Source organism: Cervus elaphus, chromosome 5 (genome assembly GCF_910594005.1).
Source record: "Cervus elaphus chromosome 5, mCerEla1.1, whole genome shotgun sequence".
In the NCBI taxonomy this organism is placed as follows: Eukaryota; Metazoa; Chordata; class Mammalia; order Artiodactyla; family Cervidae; genus Cervus; species Cervus elaphus.
In genome coordinates, this window is record NC_057819.1 from 52,311,273 (window position 1) to 52,336,482 (window position 25,210).

Genomic DNA, 25,210 nt, shown 5'->3' on the forward strand with positions numbered 1-25,210 from the left:
GATCTTAGGAGGCCTTGGATCCAGGGAGGGGACTAAGCGGCCCAGAGGTTGAAAGAGAGGGACTGGGGATTGTTTTTGAGTTGGCTGAGAAGGTGGTTTGACTGCAGGGTACTGCTGCTGCTTGAGGGCTAAAGGCGGAGGTCGGAGCTCAGGGACAGGAAGCAGGTTTGGGAAGCAGCGCCCGATCCAGGCCGAGAGCTTTGATCTTTGATTGACAGCCTGGGCCCGCCTGCCTTCCTGATTCCTCTTCCAGAGCAAAGGTCACGCAGCCAGTTTGAACCTCCTTCTTTTTTTTTTTTCCCTTTTCTCAGCTCAGCTGACCCTATAAGGCAGGTCAACGTTGCAAAATCAAAAGTCGCCCTTCCTCTAACAGGAACTATTCTGCAAATAGTTCTGTGAACCAGAACATTCCCCAGGAAAGATGGCAGGGAATTCGATATTGCTGGCTGCACTCTCTGTCCTCTCAGCCTGTCAGCAAAGTAAGCGTTCTAGGGTGGGGTGTGTGTGTGTGTGTGTGTGCGTGAGCGTGTGTGTTATAGGGAGGGGGGAGGGTTTGGGGTTTGTAAGCGTCCTGGTGTGTGTGTGTATGTGTGTGTGTGTGTTACAGTGAGGGGGGAGGGTTTGGGTTTGTAAGTGTCCTGGTGTGTGTGTGTGTGTTGGAAGGGGGAGGGTTTGGGTTTGTAAGCATCCTGGTGTGTGTGTGTGTGTGTGTGTGTGTGTGTGTGTGTGTGTGTGTTGGAGGAAGGGCTTGGGGTTTGTAAGCATCCTGGTGTGTGTGTGTGTGTGTGTGTGTGTGTGTGTGTGTGTTAAAGGGACGGGGAAGGGTTTGGGGTTTGTAAGCATCCTGGTGTGTGTATGTGTGTGTGTGTGTGTGTGTGTGTTGGAGGGGGAAGGGCTTGGGGTTTATAAGCATCCTGGGGTGTGTGTGTGTGTGTGTGTGTGTGTGTGTGTGTGTGTGTGTTAGAGGGACGGGGAAGGGTTTGGGGTTTGTACTCACTTACTGGGGGCCTGGGGGCCCTGCAGAGCACCCAGGGTCACCAGGAGACAGGCAAAGATTTAGAACATTCTGGGGGTTACTTCTCTCTAAGTTCTCCCTACGGGGCCATGGTGGGCCCTGCAAGCCCAGAGAGTCTGCATCATCTGTGGTTACAACCCACAGCCCTCTTTGACTGAACCTGGGCCAAGTGGGCTCTAAATATTAATTAGGAGTGTTCCAAAGGGAACATTGTACCTTGCTTACAAATCATGGCTGTGATTTCTCGAGCCCTGTGTTTCCTAAATAAGCTGCCTAGGGCAGGTATGGTTATCAGGTACACACACAAAAAAAGTTCCTGCAAAAATACGAGCTTCAGATTAAGCAGTTCATTCTAAATTTTAAAGTGCCTTCCCATTAGGATTATTCAGTATCCTGATCGCCTGCTTGAATAGAGGCTTTTTCTCCTCTGGCGTCACTTTTGCTCAATTCCTATTATTTTAGGCACATGCTTCCTTAGCATGCAAACTGGGGGAAAGTGTCTGAGCCTTGGCAAGCAAGACTTCTTTATCAAGTCACCTTTGTTAATTTCCCCCAGTGTGCTTGTACCAGGAAATGGGGCGGAGCTGTGGACTGCTCGGCCCTGAGCTCCAGAGGCGCAATGGTTTAGGACTGAGTCCAGCCTGCACGCACACCCAACAGGAAAACCTGCCAGCGAGTCTGTTTTTGTGAATTTATGAGAACATCATACTTTAAGACACACAGTTTGTGGTTTGATTGACCTCTTTTTTACAGTAAAGTAGAATGCTTACTGCCAGCTAAGCATCACTTAGGTCTGAAGCTCTGGTTCACATAGACCCACACATAGGCACTATCCACCCCGCGTGTGCCCAGGTCCCGGCCCTGAAGAGGGCACAGAGGCAGGTCCATGCGTGTCCCCAGGCTGACTCCGCCTCTGCCTTCCCCACTCAGAGGCTCTGTTTGCTGGCGGGTGCCAGGGACAGCGTGAATTGCAGTGTGAAGTTCAGGCAGCTGGGCTGGGAAGAGGAGACTGGGCCAGTGGTGGTTGGTGGTGGACCAGGAATGTTTAATGACGGTGGACAAGTGGAGAGGGGTGGGAGACAGAACAGGGAGGAAGGGAGAGAGGCAGTTGGCATGAAGAACCAGACTCATTGCTTAGCCGAAGCCTGGTGTTTATGGAGATGGACAGCACTGGGCTGTAGCAGAAGCAGCGCAAGGCTGGACACAGACAGACTCACAACCTCTGGTCCAGCCACTTACCAGCTGGGTGCCCTTGGCCAGGAAATTCTGTCCTTCAGGGTCTTCAGCAAAGAATGTTAGACAGGACCCTGGGAGGGGGTGCCACCAGGGTGCTTGGTCCAGCATTGGCACCCAGCGTGGTCATTTCACTTGACCGCTTCCCCACAGAGAGGAGTTTCTGCTGGATCGAGAGGCAGACGTGCGGTGAGAAGTCCAGCTGCGGCTGGCAGGGCAGGACGAGAGGTCTTGATTCACTTTCCCCAGCATACATGTGTCCCCCTGGAGAGAGGGAGGGAAGGGAAAAAACAGTCAAAGCCAAAGGAGCTCATTGTCAAGTAGTTTTTAAACAACTCACAGGAAGGGAAATAAAAAGGAAGTGCTCCGGAAAAAGGGGTGAAATAGCCTTTTCACCCTTGTCATGTTGCTCAGTGACAGCCACGGTCTCTCTGAAGGCCCTGACATGAGACTCCCTGGGACTAGAGCTGGTGCAATGGGGTCCTCCTTCCTGAGGGTGGACGGGGTTTTTCAACCCCATGACTGTAACCCACCAGGTTCCTCTGTCCATGGTGATTCTCCAGGCAAGAATACTGGAGTGGGTTGCCATGCCCTCCTCCAGGGGATCTTCCCAACCCAGGGATTGACTTCAGGTCTCCCACATTGCAGGCAGATTCTTTAACTTTTGAGCCACCAGGGAAGCCCATAGGGAAACGATTGCTGATATAAATCTAGAAGCACACTTTCTTTGTTTCCATTTTACACATGGAAACAAAGAGACTTGACTCCTGTTTTCTCTGAGGCTGTGGACCCAGTTAAAAGCAACAGTAACGAGGTCCAGGATGGCCAAATCTCAGTTTTCCCCTCCATGGACAGATTTCCAGCTGATGCCGTGAGCCATTGGTCTCTCCAGATTTATGATGCCTTGACAAGGCTTAGCCCAGAGTCGGAAACCATTAATGCCCAATCCCACTCTTATTTTCACTCTGCCCCCTAGACTTTAGTGATATGACTACAGTCTGAATGAGAAAGATGCCAGTCCTAAGTGTCTACACACTTAGATGTTCAGCTATAGCTTTTAAATCCTGCTGCTGCTGCTGCTGCTAAGTCGCTTCAGTCGTGTCCGACTCTGTGCCACCCCATAGACAGCAGCCCACCAGGCTCCCCCGTCCCTGGGATTCTTCAGGCAAGAACACTGGAGTGGGTTGCCATTTCCTTCTCCAATGCATGAAAGTGAAAAGTGAAAGTGAAGTCGCTCAGTTGTGTCCGACTCTTTGCGACCCCGTGGACTGCAGCCTACCAGGCTTCTCCGTCCATGGGATTTTCCAGGCAAGAGTCCTGGAGTGGGGTGCCATTGCCTTCTCCTTCATTTGCAGGGCTGTCAGGACTTAGAAGCTATAAGGTAATTCTAAGGGGAATGAAGGGGAAGGGCGGTGGCCAGCTGTGAGAACCTTACTTGACCAGGTCCAATATTTACTGACTTCTTGTTGGAGAGGAGATTGTACCATGTGTCAGGAGGAAACACGTGGTCCCTAAGCCTGTCACACAGTGAGACACTGGAGCTGCATACTTGGTGTGGAAAAGGAAATTATGTTTAAAACATGAGCAAGTAGGAAATGGATATTGAGGTACTGAAGTAAGGGAGGCCAGTGTAGTGTTGGAGAGAACTGGTAAGAAAGTGAAACTGGAGGAAATAATTTGAAGAGAAATAAAGAGACCCCAGAAGTTAGTTCAGGGGTGAAAAGAGAGAGAGAGAGGACAAGTGGTGATAACTGTCGACAAGGAGGAAGTGTAGGTCTAAAGGAAAGAAGGTTATAGAACTGATCATCAGAAGCAGGTGATTCCAGGCATCAGGGCTTGATAATCTAATGTATTTTCCATGCAGCAAATGAAGGATGAGAAAGTCATAATTATTTCATAATAGGGAAACTGAGTCATATAGGGAACCATCATCCCCAAGTTTTCTTGTGACCCCCCTCACCTCCTGCCCTCCTCATCTCCAGGCAATTACTGACCTGCTTTATGTCACTGCAAATTCATTTGTATTTCTGAGAACTTTGTGCAAATAACCTTATACAGTAGTACCTTTTTTTGAGGGGGAAGGGTCTTGCCTCTTTCATTCAGCATAGTTTTTTGGTATAAAACATTTAAATTATTGGTCATTTGAGGGAATTTGATGCATCACCAGTGTATTACACTTGCGCCATCAAACTTGTAGCTTCATCAACATTAACTGGTTTGTTTTCATGACCTTGCTGAGGAATCAGCTGTTTCTGCAGAGGTTCAAGAGGAAGGCCCTTTGAGACGTGTGTGTGGCTTCCTTTTGTATATCCACAAAAGCTTTATTCACTCTGTTAACTTTTTCATCACTCACAGTGTTTCTCTCTTTAAGATCGGTGGTAGCTAGTTTTGCTTTATCTTTAACCTGAAAGTTTTTTTGGTTGACTATGTGGAGTACATGCCTGGACTTCTGCTCTCTTAGTTTGTCCTTGGCCTCTGATTCTCGTGAAGCTGCTCAAGTTCCAGGTGACGCCATCTGCACGCGCCTCATTCTGCATAGCTGTTCTGAGATTCCCCCTTGTTGTTTATTAGTAGTTCATTACTTTTTATTGTTGAGTAGTATCTTGTTGTATGGATACACCACAAATTGTTTATCCACTCACTTGTTGATAGACATTTATGTTAGTCAGGGTTCTCCAGAGAAACAGAACCTATATGATACACATACACACTCTCATCCATCTGCTTTAAAAGATTGGCTCTTACAACAGTTGGGGCTGGAAAGTCTGAAATTTGCAGGATCTGTTGCAAGACTGGAAATTGCAACAAGAACTGAAGTTGCTGGGACTTCCCTGGTGGTCCAGTAGTTAAGAATCTGTGCTCCAATGCAGGGGACATGGGTTTGATTCCTGCTCGGGGAACTAAGATCCCACATGCCACATGGTGTGGCAGAAAAAAAAAAAAGAACTGATGTTGCAGTCTTGGTCCAAAGGAAGGCAAAACTCTCTTCCTCTTTGGGGGACCTCAAGCTTTTCCCTTAGGGCCTTTAACTGAATGGGTAAGGCCCATGCCAATAGGCAGGATAATTTGTTTTATTCAAAGTCTACTGATGTAAATGTTCATCACCTCTGAAAAATTATCTTCACAGCAATATCTGGACTGGTGTTGACCAAACAACTGGGCACCATGGTTAGCCTTGTTGACGTATAAAGTTAACCGTCAGCAAGCTGTTCCTGATTTTTAGCTGTTACTGTGTACAAGTGTTTCTATGGACATATGATTTCATTTCTCTTGGGAAAATGTCGAGTTGTGGACTGACTGAATCATATGTTCAATATATGTCTAACTAAAAAATTCCAGATGGTTTTCCAAGGCAGTTGTACCATTTTACATTCCCGCCAGTGATGTATGAGGATTTCAGTTGTTTTGTATCCTCATCTGTCTGCCTTTTTCAGTTGGTATGATCCAACTTTTTAAATTTTTCACATTTTAGTAGGTAGGTCGTGCATTTTACTAATGAATAATGATGTGCCGCATTTTTAACGTTCATTCCTTTTTACTTGCAGGTTACTTTGCTATGCAGGTAGGAAAGGCGAGATCGAAATACAAAGTTATGCCCCCAGCAGTCTCTGGGTCACCAGATTTTGAGAGAATATTTCGTGCACAGTGAGTAATGCTTCTCCCTTCCGGAATATGGACCAGCCACGTACATAAAATTCCTAATTAGGGGAGAGATGCGCAGAGAAGATATGCCATTATAACAAGCTACTCTTTATGGCCAAGACCCTTCTCAGGATCCTTGAGGCTTGAAGTAGTCAGTGCATGGAGTTTCTACCCACCCACAGTACAAATTGAGCTGATCCATTCATGGAAAGAGCTGGAATCTCGGAGGAGGGACTGCCATATGTCTCTAAACATGACAGTTTGGTCCAAGAGCCTGGAGGGGTCCCCCTGAGAGTTCAGTAGCCTCATGTTGGAGTAGTTATGCTGTCCCTTTTCTATCTAAAATCTTTATTTCTTCTTATCCACTTTGAAGCAGAGGCAAGTCAGTATTATCCTCTGCCAATGGACTATTTCCTAAACCCAGAAACCTGCAATAATAAGGACGCTATTTCATTGTATTCCTAGTATTTTTTTTAAAGATCATCTTGTGCTCCTTGTTTTCAGATCCACATAGAATGTTCCACCATGACTCTGCCTGATGCAAGATGCTAGGTCTCCCTTTATATTTAATTCCCCCAACCAAATGCTTTTAAAAACATTGCACATATCACCATTTATGCATTGCTTGATTCTTTTGTTAATACTTTGGGAATTTTCAACTTTGTTTATAAGAGAGGTTGGACTATAATTTTTCTTTTTTTTTTTGTATGGTCCTTGCTCATTTTGATATCAAGATTATATTAGTCTCACAGAATGAATGAGAGAATTATTTTCTCAAAGAATTTGAGTCAGATTGGAAGAGTGTGTTCCTTCAAAGTTGTTCAAGTTTGCCTATAAAATGATCTAGACCTGATTTTTTTGTGTGAAAAAATTTTAAACTATGAGATTTGATTTATATAATGATTATGGAATTATTCAGGCTTTTTATTGTGTCTTGAATAAGTTTGGGTCAGACTTGGCTCTTGAGCTGACAACATTGGTCTCTTGTCCATCAAATTGCTCCAACGAGCATGGTACACACTGGTTCCTAGGCTTAAAAGTATGATGAATACCACTGGTAGTATAAGAGGTGCATAGACATGCTTAAATTTTTTTTTAATGTGGTAAGAATGTGTAGCATGAGCTCTACCCTGTTATAAAATGTTGAGTAGATAGTACATTATTGTTGACTAGAGGTACAATGGTGTACAACTCTAGATTTTTAGAGTTATTAATCTAACATGGCTGAAACTTTATACCCAAGGTATGATTTTAAATAACATTGAAACACATGATAAGGAAGTCACTTCCATTACCTTTGAATCTTTATTATTATTATTTTTTTAACCTTTGAATCTTTATATCAAGTGGAGAGTATTGATTTGGTGATGATATGTCCCACATCCCAAAAGTAATATTTATTTTTTTAGCAAGGTAATGTATGTTTGTAGTCTGAAAATAAAGTGAGGTTACAAACCTTATCAGTTCAGTTTAGTTGCTCAGTCCTGTCTGACTCTATGCGACCCCATGAACCACAGCACGCCAGGCTTCTCTATCCATCACCAACTGCTAGAATTTACCCAGACCCATGTCCATTGAGTTGGTGATGCCATACAACCATCTCATCCTCTGTCATCTCCTTCTCCTCCTGCCCTCAATCTTTCCCAGCCTCAGGGTCTTCTCAAATGAGTCAGCTCTTCACATCAGGTGGCCAAAGTATTGGAGTTTCAGCTTCAACATCAGTTCTTCCAATGAACACCCAGGACTGATCTGCTTCAGGATGGACTAAGGTTGGATCTCCTTGCAGTCCAAGGGACTCTCAAGAGTCTTCTCCAACACCACACTTCAAAAGCATAAATTCTTTGGCGCTCAACTTTCTTTATAGTCCAACTCTCACATCCATGACCACTGGAAAAAGCATAGCCTTGACTAGATGGAACTTTATTGACCAAGTAATGTCTCTGCTTTTTAATCCGCTGTCTAGGTTGGTAATAACTTTCCTTCCAAGGAGTAAGCATCTTTTAATTTCATGGCTGCAGTCACCATCTGCAGTGATTTTGGAGCCCCCCAAAATAAAGTCAGCCACTGTTTCCACTGTTTCCCCATCTATTTGCCATGAAGTGATGGGACCGGATGCCATGATCTTAGTTTTCTGAATGTTAAGCTTTTTTTTTTTTTTTTTTTTAAATTTTTTTATTAGTTGGAGGCTAATTACTTCACAACATTTCAGTGGGTTTTGTCATACATTGATATGAATCAGCCATAGATTTACACTTATTCCCCATCCCGATCCCCCCTCCCACCTCCCTCTTCACCCGACTCCTCTGGGTCTTCCCAGTGCACCAGGCCCGAGCACTTGTCTCATGCATCCCACCTGGGCTGGTGATCTGTTTCACCATAGATAGTATACATGCTGTTCTTTTGAAACATCCCACCCTCACATTCTCCCACAGAGTTCAAAAGTCTGTTCTGTATTTCTGTGTCTCTTTTTCTGTTTTGCATATAGGGTTATCATTACCATCTTTCTAAATTCCATATATATGTGTTAGTATGCTGTAATGTTCTTTATCTTTCTGGCTTACTTTACTCTGTATAATGGGCTCCAGTTTCATCCATCTCATTAGGACTGATTCAAATGAATTCTTTTTGACAGCTGAGTAATATTCCATGGTGTATATGTACCACAGCTTCCTTATCCATTCATCTGCTGATGGGCATCTAGGTTGCTTCCATGTCCTGGCTATTATAAACAGTGCTGCAATGAACATTGGGGTGCACGTGTCTCTTTCAGATCTGGTTTCCTCAGTGTGTATGCCCAAAAGTGGGATTGCTGGGTCATATGGCAGTTCTATTTCCAGTTTTTTAAGGAATCTCCACACTGTTTTCCATAGTGGCTGTACTAGTTTGCATTCCCACCAACAGTGTAAGAGGGTTCCCTTTTCTCCACACCCTCTCCAGCATTTATTGCTTGTAGTCTTTTGGATAGCAGCCATCCTGACTGGCGTGTAATGGTACCTCATTGTGGTTTTGATTTGCATTTCTCTAATAATGAGTGATGTTGAGCACCTTTTCATGTGTTTGTTAGCCATCTGTATGTCTTCTTTGGAGAAATGTCTGTTTAGTTCTTTGGCCCATTTTTTGATTGGGTCATTTATTTTTCTGGAATTGAGCTTCAGGAGTTGCTTGTATATTTTTGAGATTAATCCTTTGTCTGTTTCTTCATTTGCTATTATTTTCTCCCAATCTGACGGCTGTCTTTTCACCTTACTTATAGTTTCCTTTGTAGTGCAAAAGCTTTTAAGTTTCATTAGATCCCATTTGTTTAGTTTTGCTTTTATTTCCAATATTCTGGGAGGTGGGTCATAGAGGATCTTGCTGTGATTTATGTCAGAGAGTGTTTTGCCTATGTTCTCCTCTAGGAGTTTTATAGTTTCTGGTCTTACATTTAGATCTTTAATCCATTTTGAGTTTATTTTTGTGTATGGTGTTAGAAAGTGTTCTAGTTTCATTCTTTTACAAGTGGTTGACCAGTTTTCCCAGCACCACTTGTTAAAGAGGTTGTCTTTTTTCCATTGTATATCCTTGCCTCCTTTGTCAAAGATAAGGTGTCCATAGGTTCGTGGATTTATCTCTGGGCTTTCTATTCTGTTCCATTGATCTATATTTCTGTCTTTGTGCCAGTACCATACTGTCTTGATGACTGTGGCTTTGTAGTAGAGTCTGAAGTCAGGCAGGTTGATTCCTCCAGTTCCATTCTTCTTTCTCAAGATTACTTTGGCTATTCGAGGTTTTTTGTATTTCCATACAAATTGTGAAATTCTTTGGTCTAGTTCTGTGAAAAATACCGTTGGTAGCTTGATAGGGATTGCATTGAATCTATAGATTGCTTTGGGTAGAATAGCCATTTTGACAATATTGATTCTTCCAATCCATGAACACGGTATGTTTCTCCATCTGTTTGTGTCCTCTTTGATTTCTTTCATCAGTGTTTTATAGTTTTCTATGTATAGGTCTTTTGTTTCTTTAGGTAGATATACTCCTAAGTATTTTATTCTTTTTGTTGCAATGGTGAATGGTATTGTTTCCTTAATTTCTCTTTCTGTTTTCTCATTGTTAGTATATAGGAATGCAAGGGATTTCTGTGTGTTAATTTTATATCCTGCAACTTTACTATATTCATTGATTAGTTCTAGTAATTTTCTGGTAGAGTCTTTAGGGTTTTCTATGTAGAGGATCATGTCATCTGCAAACAGTGAGAGTTTCACTTCTTCTTTTCCTATCTGGATTCCTTTTACTTCTTTTTCTGCTCTGATTGCTGTGGCCAGAACTTCCAACACTATGTTGAACAGTAGTGGTGACAGTGGGCACCCTTGTCTTGTTCCTGATTTCAGGGGGAATGCTTTCAATTTTTCACCATTGAGGGTGATGCTTGCTGTGGGTTTGTCATATATGGCTTTTATAATGTTGAGGTATGTTCCTTCTATTCCTGCTTTTTGGAGAGTTTTAATCATAAATGAGTGTTGAATTTTGTCAAAGGCTTTCTCTGCATCTATTGAGATAATCATATGGTTTTTATCTTTCAATTTGTTAATGTGGTGTATTACGTTGATTGATTTGCGGATATTGAAGAATCCTTGCATTCCTGGGATAAAGCCCACTTGGTCGTGGTGTATGATTTTTTTAATATGTTGTTGGATTCTGTTTGCTAGAATTTTGTTAAGGATTTTTGCATCTATGTTCATCAGTGATATTGGCCTGTAGTTTTCTTTTTTTGTGGCATCTTTCTCTGGTTTTGGAATTAGGGTGATGGTGGCCTCATAGAATGAGTTTGGAAGTTTACCTTCTTCTGCAATTTTCTGGAAGAGTTTGAGTAAGGTAGGTGTTAGCTCTTCTCTAAATTTTTGGTAGAATTCAGCTGTGAAGCCATCTGGTCCTGGGCTTTTGTTTGCTGGAAGATTTTTGATTACACTTTCGATTTCCTTGCCTGTGATGGGTCTGTTAAGATCTTCTATTTCTTCCTGGTTCAGTTTTGGAAAGTTATACTTTTCTAAGAATTTGTCCATTTCATCCAAGTTGTCCATTTTATTGGCATAGAGCTGCTGGTAGTAGTCTCTTATGATCCTTTGTATTTCAGTGTTGTCTGTTGTGATCTCTCCATTTTCATTTCTAATTTTGTTAATTTGGTTCTTCTCTCTTTGCTTCTTAATGAGTCTTGCTAATGGTTTGTCAATTTTGTTTATTTTTTCAAAAAACCAGCTTTTAGCTTTGTTGATTTTTGCTATGGTCTCTTTAGTTTCTTTTGCATTTATTTCTGCCCTGATTTTTAAGATTTCTTTCCTTCTGCTAACCCTGGGGTTCTTCATTTCTTCCTTCTCTAATTGCTTTAGGTGTAGAGTTAGGTTATTTATTTGGCTTTTTTCTTGTTTCTTGATGTAAGCCTGTAATGCTATGAACTTTCCCCTTAGCACTGCTTTTACAGTGTCCCATAGGTTTTGGGTTGTTGTGTTTTCATTTTCATTCATTTCTATACATATTTTGATTTCTTTTTTGATTTCTTCTATGATTTGTTGGTTATTCAGAAGTGTGTTATTTAGCCTCCATGTGTTTGAATTTTTAACAATTTTTTTCCTGTAATTGAGATCTAATCTTACTGCACTGTGGTCAGAAAAGATGACTGGAATGATTTCAATTTTTTTGAATTTTCCAAGACCAGATTTATGGCCCAGGATGTGATCTATTCTGGAGAAGGTTCCGTGTGCACTTGAGAAAAAGGTGAAGTTGATTGTTTTGGGGTGAAATGTCCTATAGATATCAATTAGGTCTAGCTGGTCCATTGTGTCATTTAAAGTTTGTGTTTCCTTGTTAATTTTCTGTGTAGTTGATCTATCCATAGTTGTGAGTGGGGTATTAAAGTCTCCCACTATTATTGTGTTACTATTAATTTCCTCTTTCATACTCGTTAGTGTTTGCCGTACATATTGCGGTGCTCCTATGTTGGGTGCATATATATTTATAATTGTTATATCTTCTTCTTGGATTGATCCTTTGATCATTATGTAGTGTCCTTCTTTGTCTCTTTTCACAGCTTTTATTTGAAAGTCTATTTTATCTGATATGAGTATTGCGACTCCTGCTTTCTTTTGGTCTCCGTTTGCATGAAATATTTTTTTCCAGCCCTTCACTTTCAGTCTGTATGTGTCTCTTGTTTTGAGGTGGGTCTCTTGTAGACAGCATATATAGGGGTCTTGTTTTTGTATCCATTCAGCCAATCTTTGTCTTTTGGTTGGGGCATTCAACCCATTTACATTTAAGGTAATTATTGATAGGTGTGGTCCCGTTGCCATTTACTTTGTTGTTTTGGGTTCACGTTTATACAACCTTTCTGCATTTCCTGTCTAGAGAAGATCCTTTAGCATTTGTTGAAGAGCTGGTTTGGTAGTGCTGAATTCTCTCAGCTTTTGCTTATCTGTAAAGCTTTTGAGTTCTCCTTCATATCTGAATGAGATCCTTGCTGGATACAGTAATCTAGGTTGTAGGTTATTCTCTTTCATTACTTTCAGGACGTCCTGCCATTCCCTTCTGGCCTGGAGGGTTTCTATTGATAGATCAGCTGTTATCCTTATGGGAATCCCTTTGTGTGTTATTTGTTGTTTTTCCCTTGCTGCTTTTAATATTTGTTCTTTGTGTTTGATCTTTGTTAGTTTGATTAATATGTGTCTTGGGGTGTTTCGCCTTGGGTTTATCCTGTTTGGAACTCTCTGGGTTTCTTGGACTTGGGTGGCTATTTCCTTCCCCATTTTAGGGAAGTTTTCAGCTATTATCTCCTCGAGTATTTTCTCATGGCCTTTCTTTTTGTCTTCTTCTTCTGGAACTCCTATGATTCGAATGTTGGGGCGTTTCACATTGTCCCAGAGGTCCCTGAGGTTGTCCTCATTTCTTTTGATCCTTTTTTCTTTTTTCCTCTCTGCTTCATTTATTTCCACCATTTTATCTTCTATCTCACTTATCCTATCTTCTGCCTCCGTTATTCTACTCTTGGTTCCCTCCAAAGTGTTTTTGATCTCATTCATTGCATTATTCATTTTTAATTGACTCTTTTTTATTTCTTCTAGGTCTTTATTAAACAATTCTTGTATCTTTTCAATCTTTGTTTCCAAGCTATTTATCTGTAACTCCATTTTGTTTTCAAGATTTTGGATCATTTTTATTATCATTATTCTAAATTCTTCTTCAGGTAGATTCCCTATCTCCTCCTCTTTTGTTTGACTTGGTGGGCATTTTTCTTGTTCCTTTACCTGTTGGGTATTTCTTTGCCTTTTCATCTTGTTTAGATTGCTGTGTCTGGAGTGGACTTTCTGTATTCTGGAGGTCTGTGGTTCCTTTTTATTGTGGAGGATTTACCCAGTGGGTGGGGTTGGACGTTTGGCTTGTCAAGGTTTCCTGGTTAGGGAAGCTTGCGTCAGTGTACTGGTGCGTGGAACTTGATTTCTTCTCTTTGGAGAGCAATGGAGTGCCCAGTAATGAGTTTTGAGTTGGGTCTATGTGTTAGGTGTGACCTTGGGTAGCCTGTATGTTGACATTCAGGGCTATGTTCCTGTGTTGCTGGAGAATTTGCGTGGTATGTCTTGCTCTAAAACTTATTGGCTCTTGGGTGGTGGTTGGTTTCAGTGTAGGTATGGAGGCTTTTGGACGGTCACTTATCACTTAAAGTTCCATGTAGTCAGGAGTTTTCTGGTGTTCTCAGGTTTTGGGCTTAAGTTTCCTGCCTCTGGATTTCAGTTTTATTCTTCCTGTAGTCTCAGGACTTCTCCAACTATACAGCTCTGATAATTAAACTTCTAGGTTAATGGCGAAAAGATTCTCCCCCGTTAGGGACACCCAGAGAGGTTCACAGAGTTACATGAACAGGAGAAAAGGGAGGAGGGAGATAGAGATGAGTAGGAGGAGAAAAAGGGGGACTCAAGAGGAGAGAGACAGATCTACGCAGCTGTCTGTTCCCAGAGTGTTCTCGTATCTCAGACACCTACAAGGATTCACAGAATTGGATGGGGAAGAGAAGGGGAAAAGAGGAAATAGAGGTGTTCTGAGGTAGAAAACAGAGAGTCAAGATTGGGAGGGAATAATCTTCGGTTTTAAGATAGGGCTTCTCTCTTTTTTTTTTTTTGTAAGGTTATAGTGTAGTGAAGATGAAAATGAAGAGTAGTAGAGGAGTACTAGAGGACTTTAAAAGAAATAAGAGAAAAAGAAAAATAGAAAATAGAAGAGAAAAAGGAAAGAAAAAAAAAGAAGAAAAAGGAGAAGAAAAAAAAAGAAAAAAAAAAAAAAAAAAAAAAAGAAAGAAAAAAAAAAAAATTTTTTTCCCCTAATTAAAAAAATCGTAAAAATCTATGAAAATGAAAGTTAAGGAGTAATGGGGGAGTAATAGGGAATTTTAAAGGAAAATAAAAGAGAAAAAATAAAAAAGAAAAATATAAAAAGAAAAAAAATTTTTTTTTTTTTTCCTTACTTAGAAAAAACAGAAAAATAAAAAAAAAAAGTAAAAATATGTCTAGGAATTTCTCTGGAGCTGTTGCGGTCAGTGTGGGTTCGGCTCAGTTTCAGATAGCTCCTCGTTCCAGCTTGCACTTCTCGATATCTACAGGGCCCTTCCGGTGAAGTCGGTGTTTTCTTCAGGGATTTTAATCTGTTGCACCAGTCCCTTCTGAAGCGGTTCCCTTTGTTTATTTGGCTTCTGTTTGCCGGTCTCTTCAGAGGCTCATTTCCGCCCTGACACAGGCGGCCGGAGGCGGACTCTTATTCAGGTAGCTAGTTCCGTTGCGCTGCTGGGAGGGGCTGACGCTGCGGGGCGGGGCTGACGCTGCGGGGCGGGGCTGGCGCTGCGGGGCGGGGCTGACGCTGCGGGGGCGGGCTGGCGCTGCCGGAAGGGGCTGACGCTGCTTTCTCCGTCTGCGCTGCTCAGGCTCCCGGCTGTTCTATATGGAGCGCGCCCCGCGCTGCGCGAGGTTCCAGCCCTCGGGTGTTACACAAAAGCGCGGAAGGAAAAGCTGCGCCTGCTCTCTGTGCCTTCCCCGTCAGAGCGGTCCAGGCAGCCAGGGGCTTGGTGGGCGCGCTATCCCCAGGTGTGGCGCACCCACTCCCTTCCGCGGACCCAGTCTCAGTTTCCGCTGGCGCCAGGCGGGTGCGCGCGCCTTCCGCCCTCCGCGTCCCCAGCCCCAGTCCCCGCCCCGCGCCGGTCGGTGCCTGCGCCCTGTGTCTCGCCGCGACCTTCCCCTCCCCCCTGCCTCCTGCCTCCGGCGGGGCTGGGCCGGTCCGCAGCCTGCGAGCTCTTCTCGGGACTTTCCCCGTCCCTTTGTTCTGCGAACGGCCGGCAGTGTGTTCCGGCCGGTCAATTTTCTCTCTCTCCTTTGGTCTCCCACAGTTCAAGTTGGCACCTCACAGAAGCTCCCCCCGATTGTCCTCAGGGCACTCAGGCCCGGACCCTAGCCCAAGCAAGGCCGCCTAAGACTCCCTTCCCGGGACGGGTCTCCGTCCTTAGCTCTTTTGTCTCACTTTTTATCTTTTATATTTTGTCCTACCTCCTTTCGAAGACAATGGTCTGCTTTTCTGGGCACCTGATGACCTCAGCTAGCGATCAGAAGTTGTTTTGTGAAGTTTGCTCTGCATTCGGTTATTCTTTTGATGAATTTGTAGGAGAGAAAGTGGTCTCCCGGTCCTACTCCTCCGCCATCTTGGCTCCTCCCCCTGAATGTTAAGCTTTTAAGCCAACTTTTTCACCCTCCTCTTTCACTTTCATCAAGAGGCTTTTTAGTTCTTCTTCACTTCCTGCCATAAGGGTGGTGTCATCAGCATATCTGAGGTTATTGATATTTCTCCTGGCAATCTTGATTCCAGCTTGTGCTTCCTCCAGCCCAGCATTTCTCATGATGTAGTCTGCATATAAGTTAAATAAGCAGGGTGGCAGTATACAGCTTTGACGTACTCCTTTTCCTATTTGGAACCAGTCTGTTGTTCCATGTCCACTTCTAACTGTTGCTTCCTGACCAGGTTTCTTAAGAGGCAGGTCAGGTGGTCTAGTATTCCCATCTCTTTCAGAATTTTTCACAGTTTATTGTGATCCACACAGTCAAAGGCTTTGGCATAGTCAATAAAGCAGAAATAGATGTTTTTCTGGAACTTTCTTGCTTTTTTGATGATCCAGCAGATGTTGGCAATTTAATCTCTGGTTCCTCTGCCTTTTCTAAAACCAGCTTGAATATCACAAAATTTGTAACAACAAATAATTCTCCTTATCCCCAATCCATCCTCAGAGACAGCCATTGGCACTCCTTTTTTTTTTCTTTTTTAACTACTTTTGGTATTTATTTCCATATTTTTGAATACTATGTGTTCACTGCTATTTATTGACTCAGAAATTTTAGACATTATCAATTGATTTCCTTTTATGGAAGAAAAAATTTCATGCTCCTCTGTTTCTTCTTTTCCTCACTTCATCCTTCCTGTAAAGTTATATCGCTTCATCAAGTTAAATCAATAGCCAGTGTTTATGTTATTGTGATTAAGTAAATAATGTTCAAAGCTGAATCAAGTAGTTTACTATGATTACCTTTCCTTCTTGTATAGTTTTTTGTTTATGTGGGGTTAATATTTGTCTCTTTATTTGCTTGCTTAGTTTCATCTCCATATCTTTAGCAGAGCTGAAAATCTCCTCTAATACATTTAAAAACATTAAGTAATACCTTGGAGGGTTTTTTTTTTTTTTTTTGAGTCATTTGTGCTTAATTTGTGCTTGGAGTCATTTCTGCTTGAATCTTCCATTTTTCTGCTCCAATCTGGAGGTTACACTTTAGGTCTGTTACATAGCTGTCATCCCAGGATTTCCTGTCATTGTCCTAGGAATTTCCCTTGTACTCTACTGATTTGAGGGCTTCCCAGGTGGCGTGAGTGGTAAAGAACCTGCCTGCCGGTGCAAGAGACGTAAGAGACACTGGTTCTTCCCTGGGTTGGGAAGATCCTCTGGAGGAGGACATGGCAACCCACTCTAGTATTTTTGCCTGAAGAATCCCACAGACGCAGGAGCCTGGCAGGTTACAGTCTGTAGAGTCGCAGAGTCAGACACGACTAAAGTGACTTAGCACGCGCACTACTGATCTGGATCCCCCGTTTCCTGGATTTCCTATTAGGCTATTTATTTTTTATTTTTCATTTTGGTGGAGTATACCCTTTAGGCACTTTCTGAGAGAAGGGGAATGGTAGGTCTTGACATTTCTGAATATGCCTTTATTCTGCCTCATAGTTGATTGATGACTTTGTTAGGCATATATTTCGATGTTAAATATCCTTACCTTAAAAAAAAAAAAATCCTTACCCTCAGAATTTCAAAAACCTTGTTTCATTGTTATCTGATTTCCACTGCTATTGTCGAGGTGTTCTGTGCTGTTCTGATCCTTTGTTTGGAAACGGCAGAAGCTCGGGGGTCTTGGCCTGATCCCTGTCCTGAGATGTTATGGTGCTGTGCTGACTCAGCCAGAGGTATTTTTCTTCACAGTCACTCAGTCATGTCTGACTCTTTGTGATCCCATGGACTGTAGCCCGCCAGGCTCCTCTGTCCATGGAATTTTCCAGGCAAGAATACTGGAGTGGGTAGCCATTCCCTTCTCCAGAGGATCTTCCCAAACCAGAGCTCGAACCCCAGTCTGCTGCATTGCAGGCAGATTCTTTACCATCTGAGCCACCAGGGAAGCCCTTATGCTGAGCCCTAGAGGAGACTTTTTGTAGCTTGAAAACTCATGCCCTTCTATTCTTGAATATTCTTCAATATTATTTACCCCTAAATTTTGTCTTCTTTTCTCCATTCTTTCATTCTTAAAATATATATAAGTTGTAAGTTGACCTCCTGGACTGTTCCTTTAGTCTTCTTTTATCTTGAGTTTTTCATCTTCTTGTACTTTTATTCTTTCTGGGAATTCCTTGAACTTCCAACTCTTAATTGACTTTTTTAAACAAAAATTCAGATATGAATTTAATTCTTAAGAATTAATTTTTGTCCTTTGATCTTTAGTTCTTATTGCAGTTACATCATTCCTTTGTTTCATAGATGCAGTTTATTCTCTTATATCTGAGGATTTTAATGATATTGTTTTAAAATTTTTTCCTTTATCATTACTGTTTCTTCCAAGTTCCTTCTGTCTATTCCAGCTATTGTCTTTAATTTTTATTTGCTATTCATTCATTAAGTATCTTTTGAGCACCTCTATGTATTAGGTACTATTTTAGTAGCGGGATATGATACTCAGACAAAGACCCTTGCCCTTCTGAAGTTTACCTTATAGCCAAGGAAGACAGAAAATAAACAATAAAGAGATAGTAACTTAAGAAAAGAATATGTTGTGCAAGAGAGTGCTAAGTGTTAAGAAATACAAGAAAAAGCATCGCATGGGCACGTGGGTGTGGGTTGCTGGGGTGGGTTGCAATTTGAATAGGGTGGTCAGTGTAGACCCGACAGGTAAGGTGGCACTTGAGCAAAGACTTAAGCACATGAAGGAGTTAGCCATGTCAACATGTAGGGAAGATGGTTTTGAGACAGAAGAGATAGCCAGTGCAAAGCTTCTAAGTGGGAATGTATCTGGTGGGTTAGCAAGGAAGTTAGTGTGGCTAATGGTCATCTGAGTTAAATTCATCTGTTCTGGTCCATTTTGGTTCACTGATTCCTAAAATGTTGATGTTCACTCTTGCCATCTCCTGTTTGACTACTTCCAATTTGCCTTGATTCATGGACCTAACATTCCAGGTTCCTATACAATATTGCTGTTTATAGCATCGGACTTGACTTTTATCACCCATCGCATCCACAGCTGGGTGTTGTTTTTGCTTTGGTTCTGTCTCTTCATTCTTTCTGGAGTTATTTCTCCACTCTTCTCCAGTAGCGTATTGGGTACCTACCGACCCGGGGAGTTCATCTTTCAGTGTCCTATCTTTTTGCCTGTACATACTGTTCATGGGGATCTCAAGCAGTTAACAGCATCTAATGAGAATCTGACAACTTTTTATTTTCATACAATTACTTATTATTTCATACTTAATTTGTTTTTATACTTATCTTTTATTTAGAAAGTGGTATTCTTATATCACTACCACAAATGGGAACAATTTCATTTTTTCCTCACTTGTTTGAGTAAAAAAGAAGTTGAGATGTATGGCAGAAACCAACATATTGTAAAGCAGTTTTCCTTCAATTAAAAGTAAATAATTTTTAAAAAGTTGATTCATAGAAAAATAATAAGAGTATAGTAGTAGTGTTCTTGCCTGGAGAATCCCAGGGATGGCGGAGCCTGGGGGACTGCCGTCTATGGGGTCGCAGAGTTGGACACGAGTGAAGCGACTTAGCAGCAGCAGCAGTAGTGGTTTAGTTGCTAAGTCGTGTCTAGTTCTTGCAACCCCATGGACTGTAGCCCACCAGGCTCTTCTGTCCATGGGATTTCCCAGGCAAGAATACTGGAATGGGTTGCCATTTCCTTCTCCAGGGGATCTTCCCAACCCAGGGATCAAACCCAGATCTCCTGCATTGCAGACAGTCTCTTGCATTACAGGTGGATTCCTTACGAACTGAGCCACCAGTGAAGCTGGTAAGAGTATATGGATAGGCTAAATTTTTGACAGTAACATATTAATGCTTGAATTTTGGGAGATATTATTTATAAAAATGATTATGGGAGGAAATTCTGCATCTTCCCACTTTGTCTTTCATGATCTGATCTGAGAAATTCCTGTTGGGGAGTGTTGGATTTTCAGCAGGTTAAATTCTTGGGCCACTTCTGGTTCTATGTTTGTTCACACTGTTTTCACAAATTTGATTTTCCTTCAAGTTATTTCTCTCTTCTTCCTTTTCTATGTCTGTACTGCTCTTGTCCTAGAAATAAAAGCTGGACACCGTTTCCAAATATTTCTCTTAAGTTGCTGTTTACAAAGTAAGTATCCAAATTCAGTTTCCTTGTCAGAGGTGTTTTGTTTGATTAATCATTGCAGAACAGAGAGGGGTTAAAAAATAATCACGGCAAATAGAAGCGGAAAAAGTGGAAGCAGTGATAGATTTTATTTTCTTGTGCTCCCAATTACTGCAGACAGTGACTGCAGCCATGAAATTAAAAGATGCTTGCTCCTTGGAAGGAAAGCTATGACAGACCTAAATGGCATATTTAAAAGTAGAGACGTCACTTTGCTGACAAAGGTCCGTCTAGTCAAAGCTATGGTTTTTCCAGTAGTCATGTATGGATGTGAAAGTTGGACCATAAAGAAGGCTGGGTGACGAAGAACTGATGCTTTTGAATTATGGTGTTGGAGAGGACTCTTAAGAGTCTCTTAGACTGCAAGGAGATCAAATCAGTCAGTCATAAAGGAGATCAACCTTGAATATTCATTGCAAGGACTGATGCTTAAGCCCCAATACTTTGGCAGCCTGATGCTGGGAAAGATTGAAGGTAAAAGGTGAAGCGGGCGGCAGAGGATGCCATGGGTAGGTAGTATCACTGACTCAATGGATATGAATTTGGGCAAACTCTGGGAGGTACTGAAGGACAGGGAACCTGGCATGCTGCGGTCTTGAGGTCTCAAAGCATTGGATGTGACTTAGCGACTGAACAACAACAAAAAATAATAGACAATATTAGAGTGGGGGTGGGAGATTTGGAGCCATGAAATACCATCATGGGCACAGTAATGTGCTGCAGTCCATGGGTTCGCAAAGAGTGGGACATGACCGGACGACTGAACAACAACAAAAAATAGTTGTCTTGGGCTCTCTTGGAAGGGTGAACGAGAATGGTCTTACTCCCTTCCCTGAATTTCTTCTTGGATATTCCAGAGCACTAGCCCAGTTCTGGCCTTAGGTTCTAAGATTTAGGATGAACGAGAATGGTCTTACTCCCTTCCCTGAATTTCTTCTTGGATATTCCAGAGCACTAGCCCAGTTCTGGCCTTAGGTTCTAAGATTTAGGATGAACTTGACCAGATAAGAGTAGTCTCATTGTTAGTGAAGCCATTTCAGCTTTTATCTGAGGTGGTTAGGGCAGAAGCCCCTTGGGTAACCAGTCCATTCCCAAGCCTACTTGGCTACCTGTTCTCTTTCTTAGGGGAGGCTCCCTTGAGCTCTGCAAATTCCCACGAGGGCATGCGCGTTCTTTTCTGGTGCTCCTGGACCAAAGCACTGAGCCCCTTCAGTCTCCTGTGAAGGTCTCCTGGCCTCGTCAATAGCAGAAATGCTGCCTTTCTCCCACTCTTCCTCTTGCTGCTTTGCTCTAAGTGTAGCCAAGAAGAATTATGACTAATTCTTTCTTTGAGTGGAACTGGACAACATCTCATAGCAGCTACTTCATAGTTCCTCTGACCACCCCTGAAGTGCCCATTTCCTGTCCGAGGGTCACCTCAGATTGGATATTTGTCAAGTGGAGATGATTATTATGGAGCCAGTTTACTAACCCCTTTTCTAGAGACCCCCCTTCATTCCCTCTTTCTTTCCTCCAGGGAGAGAATTTGGGGTGACTCTAGAGTTTTGCACCCTTTTGCCAGAATACATTCTTTGAAATTGTGAAAATAACAACTATAATTTCACTGAGGACCATTTCTTCATGTTATTGCTAAGCTTATGAAAGTCTTTCTAGTCTAATTTGAGCACCTTGATCCCTTTAGATTAAAGGCTTTTCTAAATCTAAAAAGTAGATCCAAATAATAAATTAATCTTGTAATTTAAATATATTTCCTCTGATTCCATCCTCACTGGAAGAGAAGAACAGCTGCTGATGACCTCATTCTTTTTCATACACTCGAGGATCATTATTAAATATCTTTCATCTTCTATATTTTGAAGCTAGGTAGCACAAATTCAGCTTTTTTTTTCAATCATTAAAATATTTGGTTGTTCTCTTTAGACTGAAAAAATGTTCATATTGTTTCTAAACCTGGAGCCTAGGAACGTATGTAGTATTCCAGCAATGATTCCATCAGTTCTGCATAAGGCAGAAGAATTGCTTCTTATTTCCATCTTATATATACCACTATTTGCTTAAATGCTGAATTATTCAGTTCCTATTCCCAGATTAACTGGCCATAAGACAAGAGTAAACCCAATCATCATGAACCTGAGAAGTCTTTAGAAATATTATTCTTTTCATACTCTGTTGCAGTTCTCTTTTTTTTGCCATTTTATTAACTTTTTATAGTCACTTTGAATTCTAATCCTGTTAGAAATTAAAATTATTGACCATAATGCTTGTCTAAAAACCACGGGAAAAAGGAAAATTCACAAAATGGTAATTTTTCAAATGTTCTGTAACAAGATTTTAGTAATGAGTCAGCTCTTTTGTAGGAATGACAAAGATGATACATAATAGACAATAAACACACTTCCATCCTTAGAAGTGCACTGATCTTAGGCATCAGCTGAAAGCACAAGCTGTACTTATCCACTGAGTTATAAAGGGCTTGAGATCTCCGAGATGAGAGAATGACTACACGAGGAGCTTTTCAAACTCTATCCTCCTCTAAAGCCTACCTGTATTTGTCACCTGGGGCCTCGGTAAAACAAAATGCCACAGCCTGGGTGGCTTCAGTGACAGGTATTTATTTTTTACAGTTCTGGAGGCTGCAAGTCTAAGATTGAGGTTCTGGCTGCTTCTGTTTCTGGTGAGAGCTTTCCTCTCTTGGCTTGACGTGTCCTCACATGGCCTTTATTAGAGAGCGAGCGTGTGAGAGGGGGAGAGTCTGCCAGTGTCAGAGAGCTCTCTCATGTTTCTTCTTATAAGGACAGCAATCCCGTTGAATCAGGATGCCACCTTCGGACCTCATCTAACTTTACTTTCTTAGGTCAAATACAGTGCCCTAGGGGTTTTGGGCTTCAGCAAGTAAACTTTGGAAAGACGCAAACATTTAGCCCCTACTACCAGCAGACAATAGTACAGGCTAAATGTTTGTGTCTTTCCAAAGTTTACTTGCTGAAGCCCAAAACTCCATACCACCAGCAGACAAGGGCTTCCCTGGTGGCTCAGAGGTTAAAGCGTCTGTCTGCCTGCAATGCAGGAGACCCAGGTTCGATCCCTGAGTCGGGAAGATCCCCTGGAGAAGGAAATGGCAACCCAGTCCAGTATTCTTGCCTGGAGAATCCCATGGAGGGAGGAGCCTGGTAGTCTACAGTCCATGGGGTCCCAAAGAGTCAGACACGACTGAGCGACTTCACTCACTCACTCACTCACCAGCAGACAAACAGCTTCTGTCCCACAGGCTGGGAGATTCTCAGGCAGTCAGGGGAAGAGAAAGTGACAGTGTGCTCAGTGGTGTCCAGCTCTTTGTGACCCCATTGATTATACAGTCCACAGAGTTCTCCAGGCCAGAATACTGTGGGGAGCCTTTCCCTTCTCCAGGGGATCCTCCCAATCCAGGGATCAAACCCATGTCTCCCACATTGCAGGCGGATTCTTTACCAGCTGAGCCACAAGGGAAGCCCCAAGGGACGAGAGGCAGCTAGAATTTGGGTGAAATGCAAGCCTCACTTCGTCATCTCCCCATGCTGTCCCTTAGCCGCAGCTAAGTGAACCACTGAAGTGCTGGTAGGATTCATGCCCTTCTGCCGTCAGCAACAGTCTCCTCCTGGGTCCCCATGTCAGTGGTTACTTGACAAGGGACAATTTAGATAGTTACGGAGCTAGATAAAAAGATATCTCTGACAACCTCTCATTCCCAAGCCTTTTCTGAGCATATCGACCTGTTGCTCTGACCACCCCCACCCTCCCCAGCCAGTGTAATAAACCCAAACACTTCTCAGGGTCAAAAGCCAGCAGATCAAGGCTGGATCATCTATTAATAGTGCAAGTAGCTTATGGCAGTGTGCAACCTATTGGAGTTTCAGAACAAGTCATCAAAACAAAAGAAGGATAAAAAGGAGCAGCAAAAATCTTGAACGAGGGACGTCTCCTTTAAGTTGCCTTGTCTGCCTTTTATTTTTAAAAATAAAAATACTATAAGCATAAGGGCTTTCCTTGTGACTCAGATGGTAAAGAATCTGCCCACAATGTGGGAGACCTGGGTTTGCTCCCTGGGTTGGGAAGATACCCTGGAGAAGGGCATGGCAACCCATTCCAGTATGCTTGTCTGGACAATCCCACGGATAGAGGAGCCTGGTGGACTACAGTCCACAGGGTTGCAAAGAGTCAGACATGACGAGTGACTAACACACACACATTGTAAGCATGGAATTAGAAGTGTTCTCTTGACTGTTCAAGTTTTGCCCTTTGCAAATGGTTCAGATTTTTCTAGGAACAAGTTTGTCATAAGCAAAGATTCACATTGAGTGTTCATGAGAAATCTCTCAAACAGCAAAAATATTCAGAAGTGTTTTAGGCCAGAGATTTCCCAAGTGATGTACATACACTGAGGGGGCGCACTAAGGAATCTGCTGTGGGCGTGAGGAAAATATTGGAGCTTCTATTTATATTTGCTCTTAAAATACCATATTTTAATTTCTATGTGTTTTATAATGTATGTGATACTCTTTTCCAGTCGAATGTATTAGCTGTGCTGATGGACCAATCCCATATTCCCAGGGGCTTAATGTAATGGAACTTAACGTCTTGCTCACTGTCAAAGCCTCCATGGGTGCTCCTGGTTGGGTGGCCTTCCACATGGTCATTTAGGGGCCATGGCTTCTTCCATCTCAGGGTTTTGTCTCTGTCCAGGTGCTCAAGAGTGCTCTCCCTTCAACCAGTGTGTGGGGCAAGGGGGCTTGGCACACCATCTACTTAGCTGTCTGGCTCAGGAGTGATATATTTTATTTTAGTTTCTTTCCATTGGCAAGAAGTTGCCCCATCAAAATCCCAGGAGGCTGGGAAGTGTATCCTTGACCAGGCAGCTACCACACAGCACCAACGTCACACCATCCTTGCTGTCAGCCAGCCCTCTCTGCTGCTGCAGGCCATGTGGATATTTTTTATTTGATCAGGGTTGTACAGTTTGAAAAAGTCAGAGACTGGGGTTTTAGGCACTGTGCCAGAACCCAATATGTGGTGAGCTTTGTAGTAGCTACACTTGATGATGGGGACAGGGCCCAGACAGTCCTTACTTCAGAACTACGTTCATTGTTCCCAGCCCTTGGGTCCAGGCAGCGATCTGCAGTGGTCACGTGTCCTGAGGCTCCAGGTCCAGAATGCCTTGGAGTTGGGGATGGGCCATGAGAACTTTCAGTGGCTTTGACCATTCAATCTCCACAGACTCCATCGGCCCATCCTTTAGGGTGACCAACTCTTTCCAGTTTGCCTGGGACTTCCCCAGTTTCAGCACTCTGGTTTCTGTGTCCCAGGA

General features: G+C 42.6%; 2 protein-coding genes across 4 annotated transcripts in view; one reads left to right on the plus strand and one right to left on the minus strand.

Moving 5' to 3' along the window:
* Nucleotides 1–253: 253 nt before the first annotated feature.
* MGST2 (microsomal glutathione S-transferase 2) overlaps nt 254–25,210 on the plus strand; it is a 37,497-nt gene continuing 12,540 nt past the window's right edge. Inside the window, exons 1-2 of one of the 3 annotated variants that reach the window (XM_043902461.1) lie at nt 254–479; nt 5,794–5,893. In XM_043902461.1, coding sequence (XP_043758396.1) covers nt 422–479; nt 5,794–5,893 — 158 coding nt within the window. In that variant the 5' untranslated portion in view covers nt 254–421. The remainder of the gene's footprint in view (nt 480–5,793; nt 5,894–25,210) is intronic. The other 2 variants (XM_043902463.1, XM_043902462.1) reach the window with 2 other exon arrangements.
* LOC122695653 (ribosomal biogenesis factor-like) lies at nt 4,420–5,415 on the minus strand. The gene is made up of 3 exons (XM_043905779.1): nt 5,403–5,415; nt 4,602–4,738; nt 4,420–4,494 (listed from the first exon to the last, which is right to left on the minus strand). The coding sequence occupies exons 1-3, from the start codon at nt 5,413–5,415 to the stop codon at nt 4,420–4,422; spliced, it is 225 nt and encodes a 74-aa protein (XP_043761714.1).

Bases quoted from the DNA above. Each gene is read 5' to 3' on its own strand.
- LOC122695653 (XM_043905779.1), bottom strand. The intron at 4,495-4,601 runs GTGAGTGATGAA...CTGCAGAAACAG, and splicing joins ATCTTAAAGAGAGAAACACT to CTGATTCCTCAGCAAGGTCA.